Source organism: Mustelus asterias, chromosome 8, assembly GCF_964213995.1.
Source record: "Mustelus asterias chromosome 8, sMusAst1.hap1.1, whole genome shotgun sequence".
NCBI classification, from domain to species: Eukaryota; Metazoa; Chordata; class Chondrichthyes; order Carcharhiniformes; family Triakidae; genus Mustelus; species Mustelus asterias.
The window spans coordinates 12,170,063-12,192,820 of NC_135808.1; the positions used below are offsets into that span (position 1 = coordinate 12,170,063).

Genomic DNA, 22,758 nt, shown 5'->3' on the forward strand with positions numbered 1-22,758 from the left:
TAGTTCTGGACTCCTTGACGATCGGGAAATTGTTTCTGAATATGCCATGTCTAATCCTGTTAGAATTTTATAAGTTTCTATGAGATTCCGTCTCACTCGTCTAAATTCCAATGGATGCAATCCTAACCCACTTAGTCCTTCCTAATGTGACAGACCTGCCATCCCCGGAATCAGCCTGGTAAACCATTGCTGCACTCCCTCTATAGCAAGGACATCCTTCCTCAGATAAGGACACCAACGCTGCACACAATAGTCCAGGTGTGGCCTCACCAAAGCTGTGTACAATTGCAGTAAAACATCCCTCTCATTTTACTTAAATCCTCTCGCTATGAAGGCCAACATACTATTTGCTTTCTTTACTGCCTGCTGTACCTTCAGCGACTGATGCATGAGGACACCAAGGTCTCGCTGAGTATCCACCTCTCTCCATTCAGGAGGAATTCTATTAGATTGTGAGGAGTGTGTGATGTTCTATTAAGAGCACTTGAGGCAGAGTTCATTGCATCTTTGAAGGGACAGTCATAAACCCTTAGGGAGTGAACTGGACAGTGTAATTAATTAAGGATAAATCCAGCAACATGCTACAATGACCTAATGGGTGATTCACTATGCAGCATAGAACATAGAACATAACAGCGCAGTACAGGCCCTTCAGCCCTCAATGTTGCGCCGACCAGTGAAACCAATCTAAACCCCATCTAACCTACACTATTCCAATATCATCCATATTTTTATCCAATGACCATTTAAATGCCCTTAATGTTGCCGAGTCCACTACTGCTGTAGGCAGTGCATTCCACGCCCTTACTACTCTCTGAGTGAAGAACCTACCTCTGACATCTGTCCTATATCTATCACCCCTCAATTTAAAGCTATGTCCCCTCGTGCTAGCTATCACCATCCGAGGAAAAAGGCCCTCACTGTCCACCTATCTAATCCTCTCATCATCTTATATGCCTCTATTAAGTCACCTCTTAACCTTCTTCTCTCTAACGAAAACAACCTCAAGTCCCTCAGCCTTTCCTCATAAGACCTTCCCACCATACCAGGCAACATCCTAGTAAATCTCCTCTGCACCCTTTCCAATGCTTCCACATCCTTCCTATAATGCGGCGACCAGAACTGTACGCAATACTCCAAGTGCGGCCGAACCAGAGCTTTGTACAGCTGCAGCATGACCTCCTGGCTCTGAAACTCAATCCCTCTACCAATAAAAGCTAACACTCCGCACGCCTTCTTAACAACCCTATCAACCTGGGTGCCAACTTTCAGGAATCTATGCACATGGACACCGAGATCTCGCTGTTCAGCCACACTACCAAGTATCTTACCATTAGCCCAGTACTCTGTATTCCTGTTACTCCTTCCAAAGTGAATCACTTCACACTTTTCCGCATTGAACTCCATTTGCCACCTCTCAGCCCAGCACTGCAGCTTATCTATGTCCCTCTGTAACCTGCAACAACCTTCCGCACTGTCCACAACTCCACCGACTTTAGTGTCATCTGCAAATTTACTAACCCATCCTTCTACGCCCTCATCCAGGTCATTTATAAAAATGACAAACAGCAGTGACCCCAAAACAGATCCTTGCGGTACACCACTGGTAACTGAACTCCAGGATAAACATTTCCCATCAACCGCCACCCTCTGTCTTCTTACAGCTAGCCAATTCCTGATCCAAACCGCTAAATCACCCTCAATCCCATGCCTCCGTATCTTCTGCGATAGCTTACCGTGGGGAACCTTGTCAAACATAACATAGAACATAGAACAGTACAGCACAGAACAGGCCCTTCGGCCCACGATGTTGTGCCGAGCTTTATCTGAAACCAAGATCAAGCTATCCCACTCCCTATCATCCTGGTGTGCTCCATGTGCCTATCCAATAACTGCTTAAATGTTCCTAAAGTGTCTGACTCCACTATCACTGCAGGCAGTCTATTCCACACCCCAACCACTCTCTGCGTAAAGAACCTACCTCTGATATCCTTCCTATATCTCCCACCACGAACCCTATAGTTATGCCCCCTTGTAATAGCTCCATCCACCCGAGGAAATAGTCTTTGAACGTTCACTCTATCTATCCCCTTTATCATTTTATAAACCTCTATTAAGTCTCCCCTCAGCCTCCTCCGCTCCAGAGAGAACAGCCCTAGCTCCCTCAACCTTTCCTCATAAGACCTACCCTCCAAACCAGGCAGCATCCTGGTAAATCTCCTCTGCACTCTTTCCAGCGCTTCCACATCCTTCTTATAGTGAAAGCTTTACTGAAATCCATATACACCACATCAGCTGCTTTACCCTCATCCACCTCTTTGGTCACCTTCTCAAAGAACTCAATAAGGTTTGTGAGGCATGACCTACCCTTCACAAAACCGTGTTGACTATCCCTAATCAAATTATTCCTTTCTAGATGATTATAAATCTTATCCCTTATAATCCTTTCCAAAACTTTGCCCACAACAGAAGTAAGGCTCACTGGTCTATAATTACCAGCGTTGTGTCTACTCCCCTTCTTGAACAAGGGGACAACATTTGCTATCCTCCAGTCTTCTGGCACTATTCCTGTAGACAATGACGACATACAGATCAAAGCCAAAGGCTCTGCAGTCTCCTCCTTAGCCTCCCAGAGAATCCTGGGATAAATCCCATCTGGCCCAGGGGACTTATCTATTTTTCACACTTTCCAGAATTGCTAACACCTCCTCCTTATTAACCCCAATCCTGTCTAGTCCAATAACCTGTATCTCAGTGTTCTCCTCGACAACATTGTCTTTTTCCTGCGTGAATACTGACGAAAAATATTCATTTAGCGCCTCTCCTATCTCTTCAGGCTCAACGCACAACTTCCCACTACTGTCCTTGACCGGCCCGTAACCGAATTGTGGTCACTATCACCAAAGTGCTCCCCTACCTCCAAATCTAACACCTGGTCTGGTTCATTACCCAGTACCAAATCCAATGTGGCCTCATCTCTTGTTGGCCTATCTACACACTGTGTCAGGAAACCCTCCTGCACACATTGGACAAAAACTGACCCATCTAAAGTACTCTAACTATAGCTTTTCCAGTCAATATTTGCAAAGTTGAAGTCCCCCATAACAACTATGCAGCAGACATCTTGTGTCCATAAGTAAAGAATTCCCTTAAGTTACATCAGTGGGCAATCTTACCTTCTCGTTCTGCCAGTCGATGGGCGGGGTGAGCCGGTAAGATTGCATGAGTTGCAAAAAAATCAGGTTCGACTGGGGCCGGGGATGGTGGGGGTTGATCAAATGGGGGGGAGGGGCAATATCCAGGTGTGTAGAGGAGCCAATCAAACAGGGAGGCCAGCGATTGTTGGTGGGGGGTTGGGAAGAGAGGTTTGTGATATTCTGGGGGCAGGGGAGGGGAGTGACTGACAGATCTCTGTTCTGTTGCACAGAACAGAGTGATGTGCACATGCACGATTGCGCACTCTACTGCCTGCTGCAGGCTTTCTGGTGAGTTAGACTCCCTCTCCTCCCTCTGCTAGCAGGAAACAGATTGTGCATTTTTTTCTTTGCACAGTGGCACAAGATTGCATTTTTAAACTCGCCCAAACAAAAATGGATCTGAAACTCCCGTTTTCAAGCTCACTCGGCACTTGGAAATTTTTATGGTGAGATCACCCCCTTAGTTTTCATTTGTACCTCTTACCTAACCTTTGGATGTGTGTAATTTCAATCACTTTTTGTTCTTTCAACAGAAATGTCACAGATTCCGGTGTTTATGTTGGTGGTTTTGTGCCTCCTGTTAATATTCACCATAATATCCACGTGCAGTATGAATGAATCGATCATGAGAAAGTTCAAAGAGATCTTGAATTCGAAATGTAAGTTCAAATTTTGATCTTGTTGGTAACACATTTTTAATACTCACCATTAAATTGCCTCTCTCCATTCCCTACTCCATTTAAATCAAATTTAAAGCAAAGTGGCTAGCACTGCTGCCTCCAGGGACCCCGGTTCAATTCCAGCCTCGGGTCATTGTCTGTGGGGCGTTTGCACGTTCTCCCCAGTGTCTGTGTGGGTTTCCTTCGGGCGCTCCGGTTTCCTCCCACAGTCCAAAGGTGTGTGGGTTAGGTTGATTGGCCCTGAGCGTCGGGGGGATTAGTACGGTAAATATATGGGGTGACAGGAATAGGACCTGAGTGGGATTGTTGTCGGTGCATGCTCGATGGGCCAAATGGCCTCCTCCTGCACTGTAGATTCTCGGATTCTATGATTTAAAGGTCTCCATTAACCTCCTAATAACCTACATTGTCGTCTCTCTGTGACAATATTGCCCTTTCTTTGTGCCCTGCTAAAACTCCCAGACTGATAGCTCATAATGAACTAGTTGGGGTGGAACAGCACAAATGGGCGTATGTGTGCGTAAACTTTTGTGAAACAAATAATGTCTTAGATAAGCAGATTGGCACAGAATGAAATAAGTTCAAAGAGGGCCAGCCCATGGTTCAGGAAGTTCGAATGGTTGTTGACCTGAAGAGCTAACTAACTGTTCCCCTCTGCACAGGCTGCCTGACTTGCTGAGTATTTCCAACAGTTTCCACATCCGATTTTTGTATTCTGTTTGATATCCACAATATCTTGGTCGGAGGAGCTGGGGATGCTTTCTTTATCCATTCATGGGCCGTGGGTGTCGCTGGCTGGGCCAGCATTTACTGCCCATCCCTAGTTGCCCTTGAGAAGGTTGTGGTGATGGCCGTCGGGGAGGGGGGGGGTGTTGCGGGGGGATGCTGAAGATGGGCGCCGGCTCAGACTGGGAGGCAGGGGTCGTTGATTGGGAAAGGGGGGTGGACAAAAAGGGCGGATGATCGGTGGGGTGTGGGAGGGGGAGTTAAGTGCTGGCTCTGATCAGGGATGGAGAGGGGAGACCCTGAGACCTCCATGATGGGCAGGGTGGTGAGGTTTACTCGTGTTATGACTGGGGAGCCCTTTAAAGATGGCACCCTGTGTAGCTACACAAACTCTGCAGAGACAGTGACCCGAGGCCGGAATTAAACCCGGGTTCCTGGCACTGTGAGGCAGCAGTGCCAACCGCTGTGTCTCTCCGTGACCAGTTGCATTCTCCAGCGATTATTGCACAAGGCAGTCGGCTCAGGATTTGTACTTGCATGTAAATGCCGGTGTGTGTGTGTGCATGCGAGCGTGGGTGTGGGTGGGTGTGTGTGTGTGTGTGCCTGTGTATGTACATTGTGTGTGTGTGTGATCTTTGATTCCTTCTGTTTCATTTCTTTTCCAGTTTGTCGTATCACGCTGGATACAGTAACTCCAATGGGTGGAGTCATTGTGGTTTGCGGATCAGGTCTTCTGCTTGTGGAAATAAACAAGCTAGCTGGTGAGTTTTCAGTGATAAACTCAACAGATTTTTGAAATCCCACTCGGAAGAACAAATGGCTGAGTTATTTTTGCCAGTTTTCATGGGCACCAGCTGATGCTTTGAAGTGTACACTGAAGGAGGAGGCTATTTGACCCGTTGAGTCTGTGCTAGCTCTTTGCTGGATCAAACTAACTCAAATACCATTCCCCTTTGTATTCCCCCGTTCTGCTTCAAACATTTATCCATTATTTTTTTTAAGTTCATTTATTATTAGTATCACAAGTCGGCTTACAGCAACACTGCAATGATGTTACTGTGAGAATCCTTTAGTTGTCACACTCCGCCACCTGTTTGGATACACTGAGGGAGAATTTAGCACGGCCAATGCACCCTAACCAGCACATCTTTCAGACTGTGGGAGGAAACCAGAGCACCCGGAAGAAACACACGCAGACAAAGCAGAGAACGTGCAGACTCCACACAGACAGTGCCCCAAGCCAGGAATTGAACCTGGGTCCCTGGCGCTGTGAGGCAGCAGTGCTAACCACTGTGCCACCATGCTGCCCCAACCACCTCCAGGTGCTCTGGGTTCCTCCCACAGTCCCAAGATGTGCAGGTTAGGTGGATTGGCCATGCTAAACTGTCCCCTACTGTCCAAAGATGTGCAGCTTAGGTGGATTGGCCATGCTAAATTGTCCCTTAATACGCGATCAATACATGGGGCTATGGGAAAATGGTGGGAGAATGGGCCTAGGCCAACGTAGAGTGCTCTGTTGGAGGGTCGGTGCCAACCTGATGGACCGAATGGCAGCCTCCTGCACTGTAGGGATTCTACAGTCATTGACGATGATGTGAGGAGAGAAATCTAAGAAATTTCTACATTTGCCACAGATTTCTTTTCCAAATATTTATATATAGTTGGACTTTGTATTAAACATTGAGAAGCCATATTCAAAAACTGAGACAAAATGATGAGAGGTATGCATGCACACAAGAGTTGAATGAAATAAAATAGAATTGTTTTAGATATTTTTCAGTTACTTTGCAACTAATATGCTGATTACAACTGCAGTTCTTGGTTTGACGTGCTGTTGTCTATTGGCAGGTAAAGGGTGTGAACCGTTACCCAATCTACAATCAAGCATAGCCCTTGCTGTAACGGTGCCAGTCTTTATTTTTATTTTCATCTTTGCAGTTTATGTCCTAAGATGTAAGTATGGATCCAACAGGTTGTTTTAAAACTTATAAGCAATATCTTACATTTGATTAGCAACTTTTGGTCGCAAAGTGTCCCAAGGAGTTTCACAGGAGCGTAGACTGAAAAAAATGGATGAGGTATTAGCCCTAAGCTTGGTCAATGACAGAAATTGTAAGGAGCTTCTTAAAGGGGGGAAAGAGTTGGAAAAGCAAAGACATAATAACTCCAGGAGTCGGCTGTGAAGGAACTGGGCTTTTATTGCACAAAATAAACAATAACCACGAGCCTGTGGTGAACACAACGGGCCCCAACTGGGACTAACAGGTTAATGGACCCTCTCAGGGTCTTGCTTTTTACAAGGCTCGGTACACGAACTCTACCTGGTTTGCTAATTACCAATCCCCAGAGAGTTTGCATTCGATGTGCCCAACTGGGAGGTCAATGAGTGACTCCCCATGCAGATCATGGGGGTTATTACACAAGAGTTTAAAGGAGGGAATTGCAGAGATTGTTGCTGAGACAGCGCTGCAGTGGTGGGAAAGTGCACAACAGGCCAGAGCTGAAAGAGTTCAGATATCTCGGAGCGTCGGAGGGGGCTGTGGAGGTATGAACACAAAGGTGAGAATTTTAACTTGGAGTGGAGTGTAGAACCCCTACAGTGCAGAAGGAGTCCATTCAGCCCCTCAAGTCTGCACCGACTCTCCAACAGACTATCTTACCCAGGCCCTCTTCCCCGCTAATCCATCTAACCTACACACCTCTGCATACTTAGGGGTAATTTAGCACGGCCAATCCACCTAACCTGCACATCTTTGGAGTGTGGGAGGAAACCGGAGCACCCGGAGGAAACCCACGCTGACACGGGGAGAATGTACAAACTCCATACAGACAGTGACATAAGCCGGGAATTGAACCCGGGTCCCTGGCGTTGTGAGGCAGCAGTGCTAACCACTGTGCTACCGTGCTGCCCCAATGTAATGGACACAGAGTTGGTGGAATTGTTGCCGATTTTCCGTGTCGATACTTCCCTTCCCCTCCACGGTGACCTTCCATCCTCGGGCCTCCTACACGGGTCCAGTGAAGTCCGGAAGCAGTAACCCCATCTTTCAGTTCAGCATTTTACAGCTTTCTGCACTCAAATTTATATGTTTGTTTCTTTCCGACAGAAACTGATGGTGATGTTTTTGTACCTCACCCACTTCTCCCCCACCCCCAACCCACCTCCCGTACCTCTTTTCACACCTTAATACCTGCTAAAAACTGTCATCTCCACCATTTTCCAGTGTCATTGACCTGAAACGTTGACTCTGTTTCTCTCTTCATGCTGCCTGACCCGCTGAGCATTTCCAGCGTTTCCTGTTTCTATTTTCCCAATTTCCAGCCTTTGAAGCATTTTGCGTTTATCTGAGTGCCACACGGGTAACGAGGGATGGGCAGTAAATGCCGGCCAGCCAGCGACACCCATGTCCCCCGAATGAATGAAAAGAAAAATGAAATCCAGTGATTGTGTGACTGAGGTAAACTTCACCCCCTCGTCCAGTCTTCAGCCTTTATCCAAACCAATGTCTTTCAACACCTCTCCATCGCCATCCAGCTGGGTGGGACTGTTCTCACCTGGCTCCATTCTTTTCAATCTAACAAGACAGTGGCGGCACAGTGGTTAGCACTGCTGTCTCACAGCGCCAGAGATCCGGGTTTGATTCCTGGCTTGGGTCACTGGAATGACTTCAATCAGTCATTGAGGTTCACCTATTGGAATATGAACTCCCTGATTAAGGAGTCAATTGATGGGCGAATCAGGGAGTCTTTTCCTTGTATTTAACCGGGTGTGTCAGTTCCTCTGGCACTCCGGAAGATGAACTGCTGACTGATAGCACTCTGTGTACTGCTGTTGGAATTACAAATAAAGGGAGTTTGGTGAAGGGACTTCTGCCTCCGAAGACTTATTACAGTCACTGCCTGTGTGGCGTCTCCCCTTGTCTGCGTGGGGTTCGTCTAGGTGCTCTGGTTTCCTCCCACAGTCCAAAAGATGTGCTGGTTAAGTGCATTGGCCATGCAAAAATTCACCCTCCGTGTACCCAAACAGGCGCTGGAGTGTGGCAACTAGGGGATTTTCACAGTGACTAAATTGCGGTGGTAATGTAAGCCTACTTGTGACACTAATAAATGAACTTTCAACTTTAAGAATCACCTGTAAATTCATTCTCATCCTGCTCCTGCACTGTTACTTATTGGATCCTGCAAGGATCTATCCTTGTTCTGCCCGTGCTCCTATTTCTCATCTAAACGCTGTCCCCATCATCAAAACACATGGGCCAGAATTTTCATAGAATCCCTACAGTGCAGAAGGAGGCTATTTAGCCCATCGAGTCTGCACCGACCACAATTCCACCCAGGCTTTATTCCTGTAACCCCTCATTTACCCTGCTAATCCCCCTGACACTAGGGTCAATTTAGCATGGCCAATCCACCTAACCCACACATCTTTGGATTGTGAGAGGAAACCGGAGCACCCAGAGGAAACCTACGCAGATACGGGGAGAATGTACAAACTCTACACAGACAGTGACCTGAGGCCGGAATTGAACCCAGGTTCCTGTGAGGCAGCAGTGCTAACCACTGTACCACTGTGACACCCACATCGACAGTGGTTTCATGGTCATCAGTAGCTTCATAATTCCACATTTTAAAAAATTGATTTCAAATTCCACCATCGGCCGTGGCGAGATTCGAATCCGAGTTGCCAGGGCATTAGCTGAGTTTCTGGATTAATAGTCTAGCGATAATACCACTAGGCCATCGCCTCCCCAATATTTTATGTTGCTCAGGCGGGCAGATGCGCCCAAGGATTTTCCAGATTGACGTGAACTGCAAGGTTAGAAAATCACCCCCAAACGTCTCCACAACACCAGGGGTGAAGCAATATTTCATCATCAGTTGCGATTTCTGGAACATTTGGAATTCGGAATCTACTGATGTCCATGAAAGCTTTGTCAGAAAAACCCATCTGGTTCACTAATGCCCTTTACAAAATCCCTACAGTGCAGAAGGAAATCTAGGGGAATTGGGGGAATTTAGGGAAGGAAATCTGCCATCCTTACCCTGGTCTGGCCCACATGTGACTCCAGAGCCACAACAATGTGGTTGACTCAACTGCCCTCGGACAACTCGGGATGGGCAACAAGTGCTGCCAGCCAGCAACACCCATGTCCCATGAATGAATAAAAACAATTTCAATACAGCGCAGATGGGTGAGGGGGTGGGTGGTTATCTGGAAAATTCCCCAGCGGCAGACCATAATTTTCGGACCATAACATTGAGGCATGATTGTCTCTTTCGGAGTCAGTTGACTGATGTTTAGAATTGTCACATGGAATCTTGTCGAATGCTGAATTTTGCCTGAAAATTTCAATGACTCAGCACAACTTTTGAACCCTGTGTCTTACTGTGTGATCTGCTGTGCTGGCCGAATTTCTGCCAAGCTCTCAGTTTTCCAGCCAACTCCCAGCTTGGAGGTTTCTGAATGTTGTTTCCCCATTCTGTTTCTAGTTTCCTTTCGCAGCCCCTGCAACTTCCTTCTCTGAATTCCCAGTTCTCTTGTGGTCAGCTAGTTTCAGTTGTCTCAACCACTCACTGCGCCTAAAAAATAAATTCTTCCCCATTTTGCTCCTTTACCTCAACCTTATATCTGTGTCTTTGGCCACGGCTGTTAACTCCATTCTCCAGCTGCCTATCTCAACCGTCTCCTTAATTATCTTCCGACATATAAAAAGCAGGAAGAAAAGAATCATAGAATAGAATTCCTAAGGGCGGCACGATAGCACAGTGTTCAGCACTGCTGCTTCACAGCACCAGGGACGCAGGTTCGATTCCCGGCTTGGGTCACTGTCTGTGTGGAGTTTGCACATTCTCCCCGTGTCTGCGTGGGTTTCCTTCGGGTGCTCCGGTTTCCTCCCACATTCTGAAAGACGTGCTGGCTAGGTACATTGACTCGAACAGGCGACAGAGTGTGCCGACTAGGGGAATTTCACAGTAACTTCATTGCAGTGTTAATGTAAGCCTTACTTGTGGCTAATAAATAAACTTTAATCAGTGCAGCAGGAGGCCATTTGGCCCATCGAACCTGCATTGATAACAATCCCACCCAGGTCCGATCCCCTTAACCCCACGTATTTACCCGAGCTCGTCCCCCTGACATTGAGGGGCAATTTAGCACGGCCAATCAACCTAACCTGCACATCTTTGGAGTGTGGGAGGAAACGGGAGCACCCGGAGGAATCCCACGCAGACACGGGGGGAGAACGTGCAAACTCCACACAGACAGTGACCTGAGACCAGAATTGAACCCGGATGCCTGGCACTGTGAGGCAGCAGTGCTAACCACTGTGCTGCCTTTAAATGCAATGCCAGTTAGAGATAGCAAAGAACACCAGCATGTGAGCTCAAGCCGAAACCCAGGATTGAATCCGGGACCTTTCTGTCTTCAGTCTAACGCTCTCCCAACTGAGCTATTTCAGCTCGTACCGTGCAATGAATGATTAGAATCCAGAATGTGGTGAAGGCAGATTCTTGTTTCAACAGAGAGTTGGATCATTTTCTGAAGAGAAAAAATTGACAAGGCTAAGGGAACATGCACGGGAGCGGTGCTGGGTAAATTACTCTTGGAGAGAGCTACTGAGTAGCCAGGGAGAAGGTCAATTTATAAGGTCAATGGATTGGAAGTGGAAGTGGGGAGGTGTCAGGTGTTCAGAGTGGGCAAATGGGGTGGGGGAGGGTGGCCAGTGGTTGAATGGGGAGAGAGTAACTCGGGTGATCATTTGGGGGGAGGGCCAGTGGGGGGGGGGGGGGGGGGGGGGGGTGGCAGGGGAGAGGTGAGTGGTGGCAGGGGAGAGGTGGGTGGAGTTGGGATGTGTGAGGGTAGCCTAATGGTGTGGAGGGCAGTTGAGGGGATGGAGATGTACTCAGCGGATCCCATGGGGTGTCGAGTGTCCCTTGGGTGTAGGAGTTAAAGTTTATTTATTAGTCACAAGTAAGGCATACATTAACACTGCAATGAAGTTACTGTGAAATTCCCCTTGTCGCCACATTCGGTGCCTGTTTGGGTCAATGCACCTAACCAGCACGTCTTACAGAATGTGTGAGGAAAGCGGAGCACCCGGAGGAAACCCACGCAGACACGGGGAGAATGTACAAACTTCACACAGACAGTGACTCAAGCCGGGAATCGAACCCGGGTCCCTGGCGCTGTGAAGCCAGGTTGTGAACAGAATTCCCACTCACCTGAAGAAGGGGCTTGCAGCTCCGAAAGCTTGTGTGGCTTTTGCTACCAAATAAACCTGTTGGACTTTAACCTGGTGTTGTTAAACTTCTTGCTGTGAAGCAGCAGTGCTAAGCTCTGTGCCACCCAGAATGCACCCGGGAATTGGAAGTCTGATGTTGGGGATACTGCAGGTGTCCCATTGGAGGTTACACAGGGTAGAGGGAGGAGGACCTCTGGTGGGCAGTGGGAGGGGGGGGGGGGATGGGGTGGTTGGGGAAGGTCTGTGGAGTGAGGGGGCTGTTCTGGGTCAGTGCTATGGTTACCAGAAGCTCGAAGTGGTTTAATTCTTTGAGCTTTTTCTGGGTAGCTGTTGATGTTAACGCAGTCGGAACGTCCCGAAGATTGCGATTTGAATCGCAATATTAGATGGTTCTCGTAACACAATCGCACATCAGGGGCAGGGGGCAAATTCTCAGACAATGGCCAAGCAATGCTGATCTGGGTACTTCCAGGAGGAAGACTGTTTCCCCAGTGCATCTTTTGGGTAATCAAGTCTTTACAGGTACCGGCATTGAGAGTGGAGTCTGTACCTGTAAAGACTTGACTAACTGTAAAGACTCACATTCCAACCATTATCTTGCAATTAAGTCTCTGTCTATATATAGCATGTTTGTGAATCCAACTCTCCACTCACCTGATGAAGGAGCAGCACTCCGAAAGCTCGTGATACCAAATAAATCTGTTGAACTTTAACCTGGTGTTGTGAGACTTCTGACTGTACCCTCTGTAAACTAGAGGTTATTCAAAAATCTGCTGCCCATGTCCTTATTTGCACCAAGTCCCATTACTCCTGCACTCACTGACTTACACTGGCACCCATTCAAGTAACAACATTTAACAAGTTATATTCTCAACCTTTGTCTTCCAATAGCCTCAATAGCCTTGCCCATCTCTAACGCTGAAATCCCCACCTCCCCGCCACCCCCGCAGGGTATTTGCAAGCCTCTAATTCTGGTCCTTTTGAGCATTGTTGATTTTAATTATTCCAGCATGAGCCTGGGCCTTAATCCCAGAAATTCCCTCCCTAAAACTGTCCACCTCTCCAGCTTCAGTTACCCCTGTAAGTTCTTTCAGACCTATCCCTTTGACTGAACTTTGATCCATCTGCTTTGATATCGCCTTGGTCTGAATTCCCCCGGTTACAATCCTGTGAAATTCCTTGGAAAATTAGATTACATTAAAAGTGCGATATAATTTCAAGGTCTTATCTCTTATTTATCTCATAATAATCTCAAGTTTTTTTTTGAAATTGTACTCTGTGTAACTAGGAAACCGTTCTGCCTCTAAACATCACAAATAGGCCGGTTAAAATTGTGGACCAGGGAGTTTTAGCAGTGGCCCAGCGAGGAGGCGCTGGTGTAATGGTATTGTCGCTGGGCTGGTAATTCAGAGAGCCAGGATAATGCTCTGGGGACCCGGGTTCGAATCCCACCACGACAGATGGTAGAATTTAAACTCAATAAAAATCTGGAATGATGCACATGAAACCACTATCATATACCCATCTGGTTCATTAATGGGAAGGAAATCTGCTGTCCTTACCTGGCCTGGCCTACATGTGACTCCAGACCCACAACAATGTCATAGAATTATAGAATCCCGACAGTGCAGAAGGAGACCATTTGGCCCATGGAGTCAGGGACTGGAGGTAAACATTTCACCCAGGCCCCTACCCATAATGCCATGTATTTACCCAGATAGTCCCCCTGACATTAAGGGACAATTTAGCAAGGCCAATCCACTTAACCTGCAGATCTTTGGACACTTTGGGGCAACTTAGCATAGCTAATCAACCTAATCTGCACATCTTTGGACTGTGGGAGGAAACCGGAGCTCCCAGAGGAAACCCACGCAGACATGGGGAGAACGTGCAGACTCCGCACAGACAGTGACCTGAGGCTGAAATTGAACCAGGCTCCCTGGTGCTGTGAGGCAGCAGTGTTAACCACTGTGGCACCGTGCCGCACCAAGAGTCATTGACTCTTACCTGCCCTCAGGGATGTGCAATAAATGCTGGCCCGGCCAGCGACACCCACATCACAAGCACAAATAAAAAATATATAGTTGCCCTTAGAATCATAGAATCTTACAATGCAGAAGAAAGCCATTCGGCCCATCGAGTCTGCACAGGAAAGTTGGCAACTTGGGCACCTGCCGGACCGGCCAGTGAGACACTGCCATTGGTGGTGCTGCTGAGCTGCCAGCCCTCTGATTGGTCCAGCAACTGTTGGGGTGGGCTGATGTCTTTAACTGGGTAACAGGGAAGCCTCTTAGTTGGCTGCAGATGGCACCATGCCACCTTGGATCCAATTGCCAGCGGAAGAGCTTGTCTCTCTATTGCAACCACAGTGGCTTTTTTTAAAGTTTATTTATTAGTCACAAGTAGGCTTCCACTAACACTGCAATGAAGTTACTGTGAAAAGCCCCTAGTCGCCATACTCCAGTGCCTGTTCGGGTACACTGAGGGGGAATTTAGCATGGCCAATTTGCCTAACCCATACATCTTTGGAGTATGGGCAGAAAATGGAGCACCTGGAGGAAACCCAAGCAGACACGGGGAGAATGTGCGAACTCCACACAGACAGTGACCCAAGCTGGGAATCGAACCCTGGTCTCTGGCACTGTGAGGCAGCAGCGCTATCCACTATGCCACCATGCCGCCCATGCTGGACTTCACCAGTAAAATATAGAGTCATAGAGGTTTACAGCATGGAAACAGGCCCTTCGGCCCAACTTGTCCATGCCGCCCTTTTTGTTTAGACCCCTAAGCTAATCCCAATTGCCCGCATTTGGCCCATATCCCTCTATACCCATCGTACCCATGTAATTGTCTCAACCTTTTAAAAGACAAAATTGTACCCGTCTCTACTACTACCTCTAGCAGCTTGTTCCAGACACTCATCACCCTCTGCGTGAAACTATTGCCCCTCTGGCCCCTTTTCTATCTCTCTCCTCTCACCTTAAACCTATGCCCTCTAGTTTTAGACTCCCCTACCTTTGGGAAAAGATATTGACTATCTAGCTGATCTATGCCCCTCATTATTTTATAGACTTCTATAAGATCACCCCTCAGCCTTGTACGCTGCAGAGAAAAAAGTCCCAGTCTATCCAGCCTCTCCTTATAACTCAAACCATCAAGTCCCGGTAGCATCCTTGTAAATCTTTTCTGCACTCTTTCTAGTTTAATAATATCCTTTCTATAATAGGGTGACCAGAACTGTACACCGTATTCCAAGTGTGGCCTTACCAATGTCTTGTACAACTTCAACAAGACGTCCCAACTTCTGTATTCAATGTTCTGACCAATGAAACCAAGCATGCCGAATGCCTTCTTCACCACTCTGTCCACCTGTGACTCCACTTTCAAGGAGCTATGAACCTGTACCCCTTGATCTCTTTGTTCTGTAATTCTCCCCAACACCCTACCATTAACTGAGTAAGTCCTGCCCTGGTTCATATAACCCAATGTTTCAGCTCAATGACCTTTAAAAAGATGGAAAAGTGAGTGGGGTGGTTCTCCCGTTCCAAGCGCATGTGTTCCTGCCTGTCTGCAGTTCCTCTAATCCCAAGCAATTTAATAGGAGCAGGAACAGGAAAATCTATCCGGCTACACTTGAACAAAGCACTTGAATCATTGTGAAAATGTTCAGCTCCTTTGTCGATCGTTATGACTAATTTTGTGTCACGTCAACAGACAAAAAACACAGGAAAGAACGACAGAGAGGATCGCCACCGGAAAATCAAAATGAAGATCCTGAACAACCTCAGAGATCTGTAAGTATTGGGATAAAAAGATTTGAGGTCATCCCATAATATATTTCCTGTGTCCTGACTCACATCCAGTCCTGTTCACCTTCCCGTCTTTGTCACTAATACAGACTTGCTCCCAGTTAAGCAACACCTCAATTTTACAATTCTCCTCCTTGGTGTCCAATCCCTCCATGGTCTTGCCCTGTCTTACCTCTGTATTCTCGTCCACTCCCACACCCCTCTGAGATATCTGTTTTCCTCTAATTCTGTGCATACCTGATTTTAATGGTACCACAATTGGTGGTCATACCTTAAGTTGCCTCAGCCTAAGATCTCTGGGACCCCCACCCTTTATAAGTTCATAAGATATAGGAGTAGAATTAGGCCATTCGGCCCATTGAGTCCACTCCGCCATTCGATCATGGCTGATTTACTCTCCTCATCCCCATTTTCCTGCCTTCTCCCCATAACCCTTCAACCCATTACCAATTAAAAATCTGTCTAACTCCTCCTTAAATTTACTCACTGTCCCAGCATCCTTCTCACTTTAGGGTGGCGAATTCCACAGATTCACAACCCTTTGGGAGAAGTCGTTTCTCCTCAACTCTGTTTTAAATTTGCTACCCCTTATCCTAAGACTATGGCCTCTCGTCCTTGAATACCCCATCCTCTCCATGTCTATTTTTTCCATACCTTTTATCATCTTGTATAACCCACTCTTCTAAATTCCAGAGAGTATAGGCCTAAACTGTTCAATCTCTCTTCATATGATAAACCCCTCATCTCTGGAATCAATCTAGTGAACCTCCTCTGAACTGCCCCCAATGCCACTATATCTTTCCTCAACTAAAGGGTCCAAAACTGTGCACAATACTCCAGGTGCGGCCTCACAATGCCTCCCATCTCTCTCATCAATCCACTTCTCCCTCCTCCGTTAAGCCATTCTTTAAGGGCGGAATGCCCTTAATAGTTAGCACTGCTGCCTCATGCTAAAATTGCCCCTTAGTGTCAGGGGCACTAGCTAGGGTAAATGTATGGGGTTATGAGGATAGGGCCTGGGTGGGATTGTGGTCGGTGCACCTCGATGGGCCGAATGTACTGTAGGATCCTATGGATTCTATGTTTCTTATTAAGGTAAAGGTCCTGTATAAATGTAGGTTCTTGCTATTGAGCTGTTCATTGTAGAATGTTAACAAACAGTACCATGAGGGAAGCTGCAATGGAACATTACTTTTCCACTATGGTTATAACCCTGTGCTTCGCACCCCATAGAAAAAGTGCCACAGTAGCTGCTACAATCGGGCATTGCCCGCACAGTACTGTAAACAACATTGACAACTTCTCTTCCATAAAAATCACCTCATCCAGGAGTGCATCATCATCTGATCAGGTTGACTATCAGAAGCCACCCACCTCGCCACCACCTGTCCCGCCAGCCATCACAATCTTCACCTCCCTCTGCACATTTTTCGACATGTCCACTACGACTCTTGCCAATTTTTACAGATGCACCATAGAAAATATCCTTTCCAGATGTATCACAGCTTGGTGTGGCTCATGCTCCGACCAGCACCGCAAGAAAATACAAAGGGCTGTGAACGAAGCCCAGTCCATCACGCAAACCAGCCTCCCATCCATTGACTCTGTCCACACTTCCCACTGCCTTGGAGAAACAGCCAGCATAATTAAGGGCTCCACACACCCTGGACATACTCTCTTCCACCTTCTGCCATTGGGAAAAGGATACAAAAGTCTGAAAGCACGAACCAACCGGCTTAAGAACAGCTTCTTCCCTGCTGCCATCAGACCTTTGAATGGTCCTATCACATATTAAGCTGCTCTTTCTCTACACCCTAACTATGACTGTCACACTATATTCTGTACTCTCTCCTTTTCTTCTCACCTATGTACTCTATGAATGAGATCTTTTGTCTGTATAGCTCGCAAGAAACAATACTTTTCACTGTATCCCAATACATGGGCTGCACAGTGGTTTGCGCTGCTGCATCACAGCGCCAGGGACCCGGGTTCGATTCCCGGCTTGGGTCTGTGCAGATTCTGCACGTTCTCCCTGTGCCTGCGTGGGTTTCCTCCAGGTGCTCCAGTTTCCTCCCACAGTCTGAAAGACGTGGTGGCTAGGTGCATTGGCCATGCTAAAGTCTACCCGAACAGGCACTGGGGTGTGGCGACTCGGGGATTTTCACAGTAACTTCATTGCAGTGTTAATGTAAGCCTACTTCAATCAGGCCATTGAGGTTGGCCTTTTGGAATATGAACTCCCTCATTAAGGACTCAATTGATGGGCTAATCAGGGAGTCCTTTCCTTGTATTTAACCGGGTGTGTCAGTTCCTCTGGCACTCCTGGAGGTAGACTGCTGACTGAGAGCACTCTGTGTACTGCTGTTGGAATTGTAAATAAAGGGATTCTGGAGAAGGGACTTCTGCCTCAGAAGACTTGTTTCAGATTGACACTAATAAAATAAACTTTGAATGTGATGATCATAAATCAATTAAATCCAATTTAATTTTCCGGCAGTGTTAAACATGAGAAATAACAGCTGCTACAATTTGCTTCTAAACTTACTCGGTTAAGAGTTCAGAGCTATTTCTGATTGCTTTTTCTGAGGCACATTTGTCTCCGTGAAAGAGCGTTAAAAAAAACCTCCACAAATGGTGCAACCGGAAAGGAACGATGGGTGAATATTTACAACAAAAGTATAATTATCCAACAGCAGTAAGTGAGGAGAACCATTGAAAAGAGTGGGACTTTTAGAAGAAAGTGGATGTATGTGGGTGCTGCCAAATTCTGGTAACATGGCTGCCTTTGTTGGGTGGGGATGGGAATTGGGATTCGGGGCGGGGTTCAGTACTCCTGGGTCACTCCCACACGCCCTATCTTTTATTCTAATCGGAATTCTAATCGAAAATTCTAATCAGGAGGGATGATAACCCCAGGAGTCAGCTGTAAAGGAACGGTGCATTATAGCACAAAATAAAGTCAATAAAACCACAAGCCTGTGGTGAACACAAACCAGTCCCAACCAGAGCAATGCAGCAATGGACCCACTCATGGGCCTGCTTTATACAGGACTCGCTATACAAGCTTCAACTGGGAAGATAATTATCAATCACCAGGGAGCTCATATTCTACGAGTTCTACAGGGAGGTCAATCAGTGATTCACCTATGCAAGTCCTGGGGGTTATCACAGAAGGATGTGTCTTGTGAACCCCAGCCCTTTCCATCATTACGTTATTCAGAGAGTAGAAGACAGTTGTTCAAAAATTTCACTAATAATGTTTTTTTTTGGTTTTTGAAGGAAGAAGTGTCGCTGAATGAAGTACCTGAAGCAGACGGGTCGCTTCGGACGCTCTAATTGATAACTGATCATTCTACATTCTTCTGTGTCTGAAAAGTAAAACTAGGCTTCCTAGTTCCATGGGGTGGTGCGAGGTGGGGTGGGGACATGGGGTGGGTGATGGGGAGCTGGGGAGGGGGGATATGATGGGGAGATGGGATGGGAGTGTTGGGCAGATGGGTGGGGAGATGGAGTGGAGGGTGGGGAGACAGGTGGAGAGATGGGCTAGGAGGTGGGGACATGGGGTGGGGAGATGGGAGGGAAAATATGATGGAGGTGGGAAGATGGGGCGGGATTGGTGAGATAGGGTGGGGAGCTTGGATGGGGTTTAGGGAGATGGGGTGGAAGGTGGTGAGATAGGGTAGGGTGATGGATGGGGGTTTAGGGTGGGGGGTTGGGAAGATGGGTGGGGTTGGGGAGATGGATGGGGGTTTGGGGTGGGGGGTGAGATGTGGGGAGATGGGTGGGGGGGTGGGATGATGGGTGGGGGTTGGGTGGGGGTTGGGGAGATGGGTGGGGTGGGGCGATGGGTGGGGTGGGGCGATGGGTGGGGGTTGGGGAGATGGGTGGGGGTTGGGGAGATGGGTGGGGGGTTGGGGAGATGGGTGGGGGGTTGGGGAGATGGGTGGGGGAGATGGGTGGGGGGTTGGGGAGATGGGTGGGGTTGGGAGATGGGTGGGGGAGATGGGTGGGGGGTTGGGGAGATGGGTGGGGGGTTGGGGAGATGGGTGGGGGGTTGGGGAGATGGGTGGGGGGTTGGGGAGATGGGTGGGGGGTTGGGGAGATGGGTGGGGGGTTGGGGAGATGGGTGGGGGTTGGGGAGATGGGTGGGGTTGGGGAGATGGGTGGGGGGTTTGGGGTGATGGGTGGGGGATTTGGGGTGGGGGTGGGGAGATGGGTGGGATGTGGGGAGATGGGTGGGGGGGGTGGGATGATGCGTGAGGGTTGGGGAGATGGGTGGGGGGTTGGGGAGATGGGTGGGGGGTGGGGAGATGGGTGGGATGTGGGGAGATGGGTGGGTGGGGTGGGATGATGGGTGAGGGTTGGGGAGATGGGTGGGGGGTTGGGGAGATGGGTGGGGTTGGGGAGATGGGTGGGGGTTGGGGTGATGGATGGGGGTTTGGGGTGATGGGTGGGGAGATGGGTGGGATGTGGGGAAATGGGTGAGGGGGGTGTGGTGATGGGTGGGGATTAGGGGAGATGGGTGGGGGTTTGTGGAGATGGGTGGGATGTGGGGAAATGGGTCGGTGGTGGGGTGATGGGTGGGGGGTTGGGGGGGGGCTGGGGTAATGGGTGGGGTATTTGGGGAGATGGGTGGGGGTTTTGGGGAGATGGGTGGGGGGCTGGGGTAATGGGTGGGGGGATTTGGGGAGATGGGTGGGGGGGTGGGGTAAGGGGTGGGGGTGATGAAATGGGATTTGGGAGATAGATTGGGGGGGGGTGGGGTCAAGGCGGGTTGAATGTGGCAGATGGTCCCGTTCTGAACCGCCAGGGAGGATTACCCCGGCCTCTCACTCACTTCCCGGCTGCAGGGCTGGCAAACCGTGCCGAATCCGGTTTCTAACCTTTTCCCTTTTTTCTGCAGAAACTCTGTCAATGGGAAGGAATCAAGTCAAACCTGACAGCACTTTCACCAGCAGAAGGAAAGCATCCCAAATCCTGGAATCCCTCGGAAGAAACAATCAGAAAGGAAGCATTCCAAAATCCAGGTCCATGAATGCCAGGATGCAAGTATCCCAAATCCAGAGAGCGCTATTGCTGGGAAGAAACCCTCCGGAAGGAATCGCCCCAAATCGAGGGAGACTATTCTCAGGAAGGAGCCATGTTTTTGTCCCTTTGTGCCGTTTCTGCTTCATTTTATGTCAAGCCCATTCCCTCCCGCTTTGCACTATCAGCTATGGTCCTTCCAAAAGATTTCGACTGTTGACTGTGTGGAGGTTTAGTCGGACTAATTCTCCACTGGCCTTGGTGCTCTAATATTGGGCCAAACCCCGAGCCGACAGATTCTCTCCAGCTGAACTCCTCGTAGGATCCTGCGCAAATGGAATATGTTCTCCAATCGTCTACAAACCAGCAGCCTCATGTCACCCCCACTGACCATAACACGGTGATGGTCTGAAGAGGAGGTAGACATTAAACAAATAGTCAAGCTTATCATTTTGTATCGTTGTCAGAAAGAAGGTATCATACTTGCAGGGGGAGGTGTATTATGAAGGGTTAATCGAATGGACATGGACTATGAGGCACATGTTGATGTAGAAGTTGACATTAGGCAGTAATGTATTCGGAGCTCTGAGGGGAGAAGTGCCTTTCCCCCTAACCCACTTTAAATACTGTGAACAGTGTAAATAAGCTAGTTTTTAAGTAAGTACTCCCCTGATACATCCACAACCACTCCCTTGCTAGATTCCTGGTTTCGCCCATTCTGCAACATTAAGTGCCAGTTCTCTCAAAGGCAAATTTGCCAGGTATGCAACCGCACACCCAAAGAAATCACATGGCTGGCTTGGGCAAGAGAGGCACACAGCAGCATCCAATCCCTACGATGCAGAAAGAGGCCACCTGGCCCACTGAGCTTGCACCGAATCTCTGAGAGAGCATCCGACCCAGGCCCTCCCCTCTGCCCTATCCCCATGACCCCGCGCATATACGGCATGGAATCCACCTAACCTGCACATCTTTGGACACTCGGGTAATTGAAGCATTGTCAATCTACCTAACCAGCACAAAGTGGTTAGCACTGCTGTCCCACAACACCAGGAACCCGGGTTCGATTCCTGGCTTGGGTCATTGTCTGTACAGAGTTTGCATGTTCCCATGTCTGCATGGGTTTCTTCCGGGTGCTTGGTTTCCTCCCACAGTCCAAAAGACGTGTTGGTTAGATGCATTGGCCATATTAAATTCTCCCTCAATGTACCCGAACAGGCGCCAGAGTGTGGCAACTGGGGCATTTTCACAGTAACCTAATTACAATGTTAATGCAAGCCTAAGAAAATAAATAAACCTTTGGACCCGAAGGAGCAATTTAAAAGTTTATAAAGCTTATTTTTTTATTAGGTCACAAGCAGGCTTGCATTAACACTGCAGTGAAGTGAAACACTGCATTACAGTGAAAATCCCCTAGTCGCCACACTCCGGTGCCTGTTCGGGTACACCGAGGGAGAATTTAGCATGGCCAATGCACCTAACCAGCACGTCTTTCAGACTGAGGGAGGAAACCGGAGCTCCCAGAGGAAACCCACGCAGACATGGGGAGAAAGTGCAGACTCCGCACAGACAGTGACCCAAGCCGGGAATCGAACCCAGATCCCTGGCACTGTGAGGCAGCAGTGCTAACCACTGTGCCACCCATATGAAATGAAGGTTTCCCATCGCCCCCAAAGGATTTACTTATGTGCAACAATCTACGGGGATGGAAGGATGTTGCGGGTTAAGTGTGCACACCCTGTTAAATTTCACCTGGTGGCCAGATTCATTCCACATTCCCTTATCTGGCTGACTGAATCATAGGATTATAGAATCCCAACAGTACAGAAGGAGGCCATTCGGCCCATTGTGTCTGTACCAACCCCAATCCCACCCAGGCCCTATTCCCCTAACCCCACACATTTACCCTGCTAATCCCCCCGACACTTGGGTCAATTTAGGATGGCCAATCAACCTAACCCGCATATCTTTGGACTGTGGGAGGAAACCGGAGCACCCGGAGGAAACCCACGCAGACATGGGCAGAATGTGCAAACTCCACACAGACAGTGACCCAAGCCGGGAATTGAACCTGGGTCTC

General features: G+C 48.3%; 1 protein-coding gene across 2 annotated transcripts in view; it reads left to right on the top strand.

The window, feature by feature from the left end:
- LOC144496856 (uncharacterized) overlaps window positions 1-21,739 on the top strand; it is a 41,018-nt gene extending 19,279 nt beyond the window's left edge. Inside the window, exons 6-11 of one of the 2 annotated variants that reach the window (XM_078217423.1) lie at window positions 3,731-3,856; window positions 5,269-5,364; window positions 6,452-6,556; window positions 15,559-15,638; window positions 18,933-19,028; window positions 20,557-21,739. In XM_078217423.1, coding sequence (XP_078073549.1) covers window positions 3,731-3,856; window positions 5,269-5,364; window positions 6,452-6,556; window positions 15,559-15,638; window positions 18,933-18,989 — 464 coding nt within the window. In that variant the 3' untranslated portion in view covers window positions 18,990-19,028; window positions 20,557-21,739. The remainder of the gene's footprint in view (window positions 1-3,730; window positions 3,857-5,268; window positions 5,365-6,451; window positions 6,557-15,558; window positions 15,639-18,932; window positions 19,029-20,556) is intronic. The other variant, XM_078217424.1, reaches the window with a different exon arrangement.
- Window positions 21,740-22,758: the final 1,019 nt, after the last annotated feature.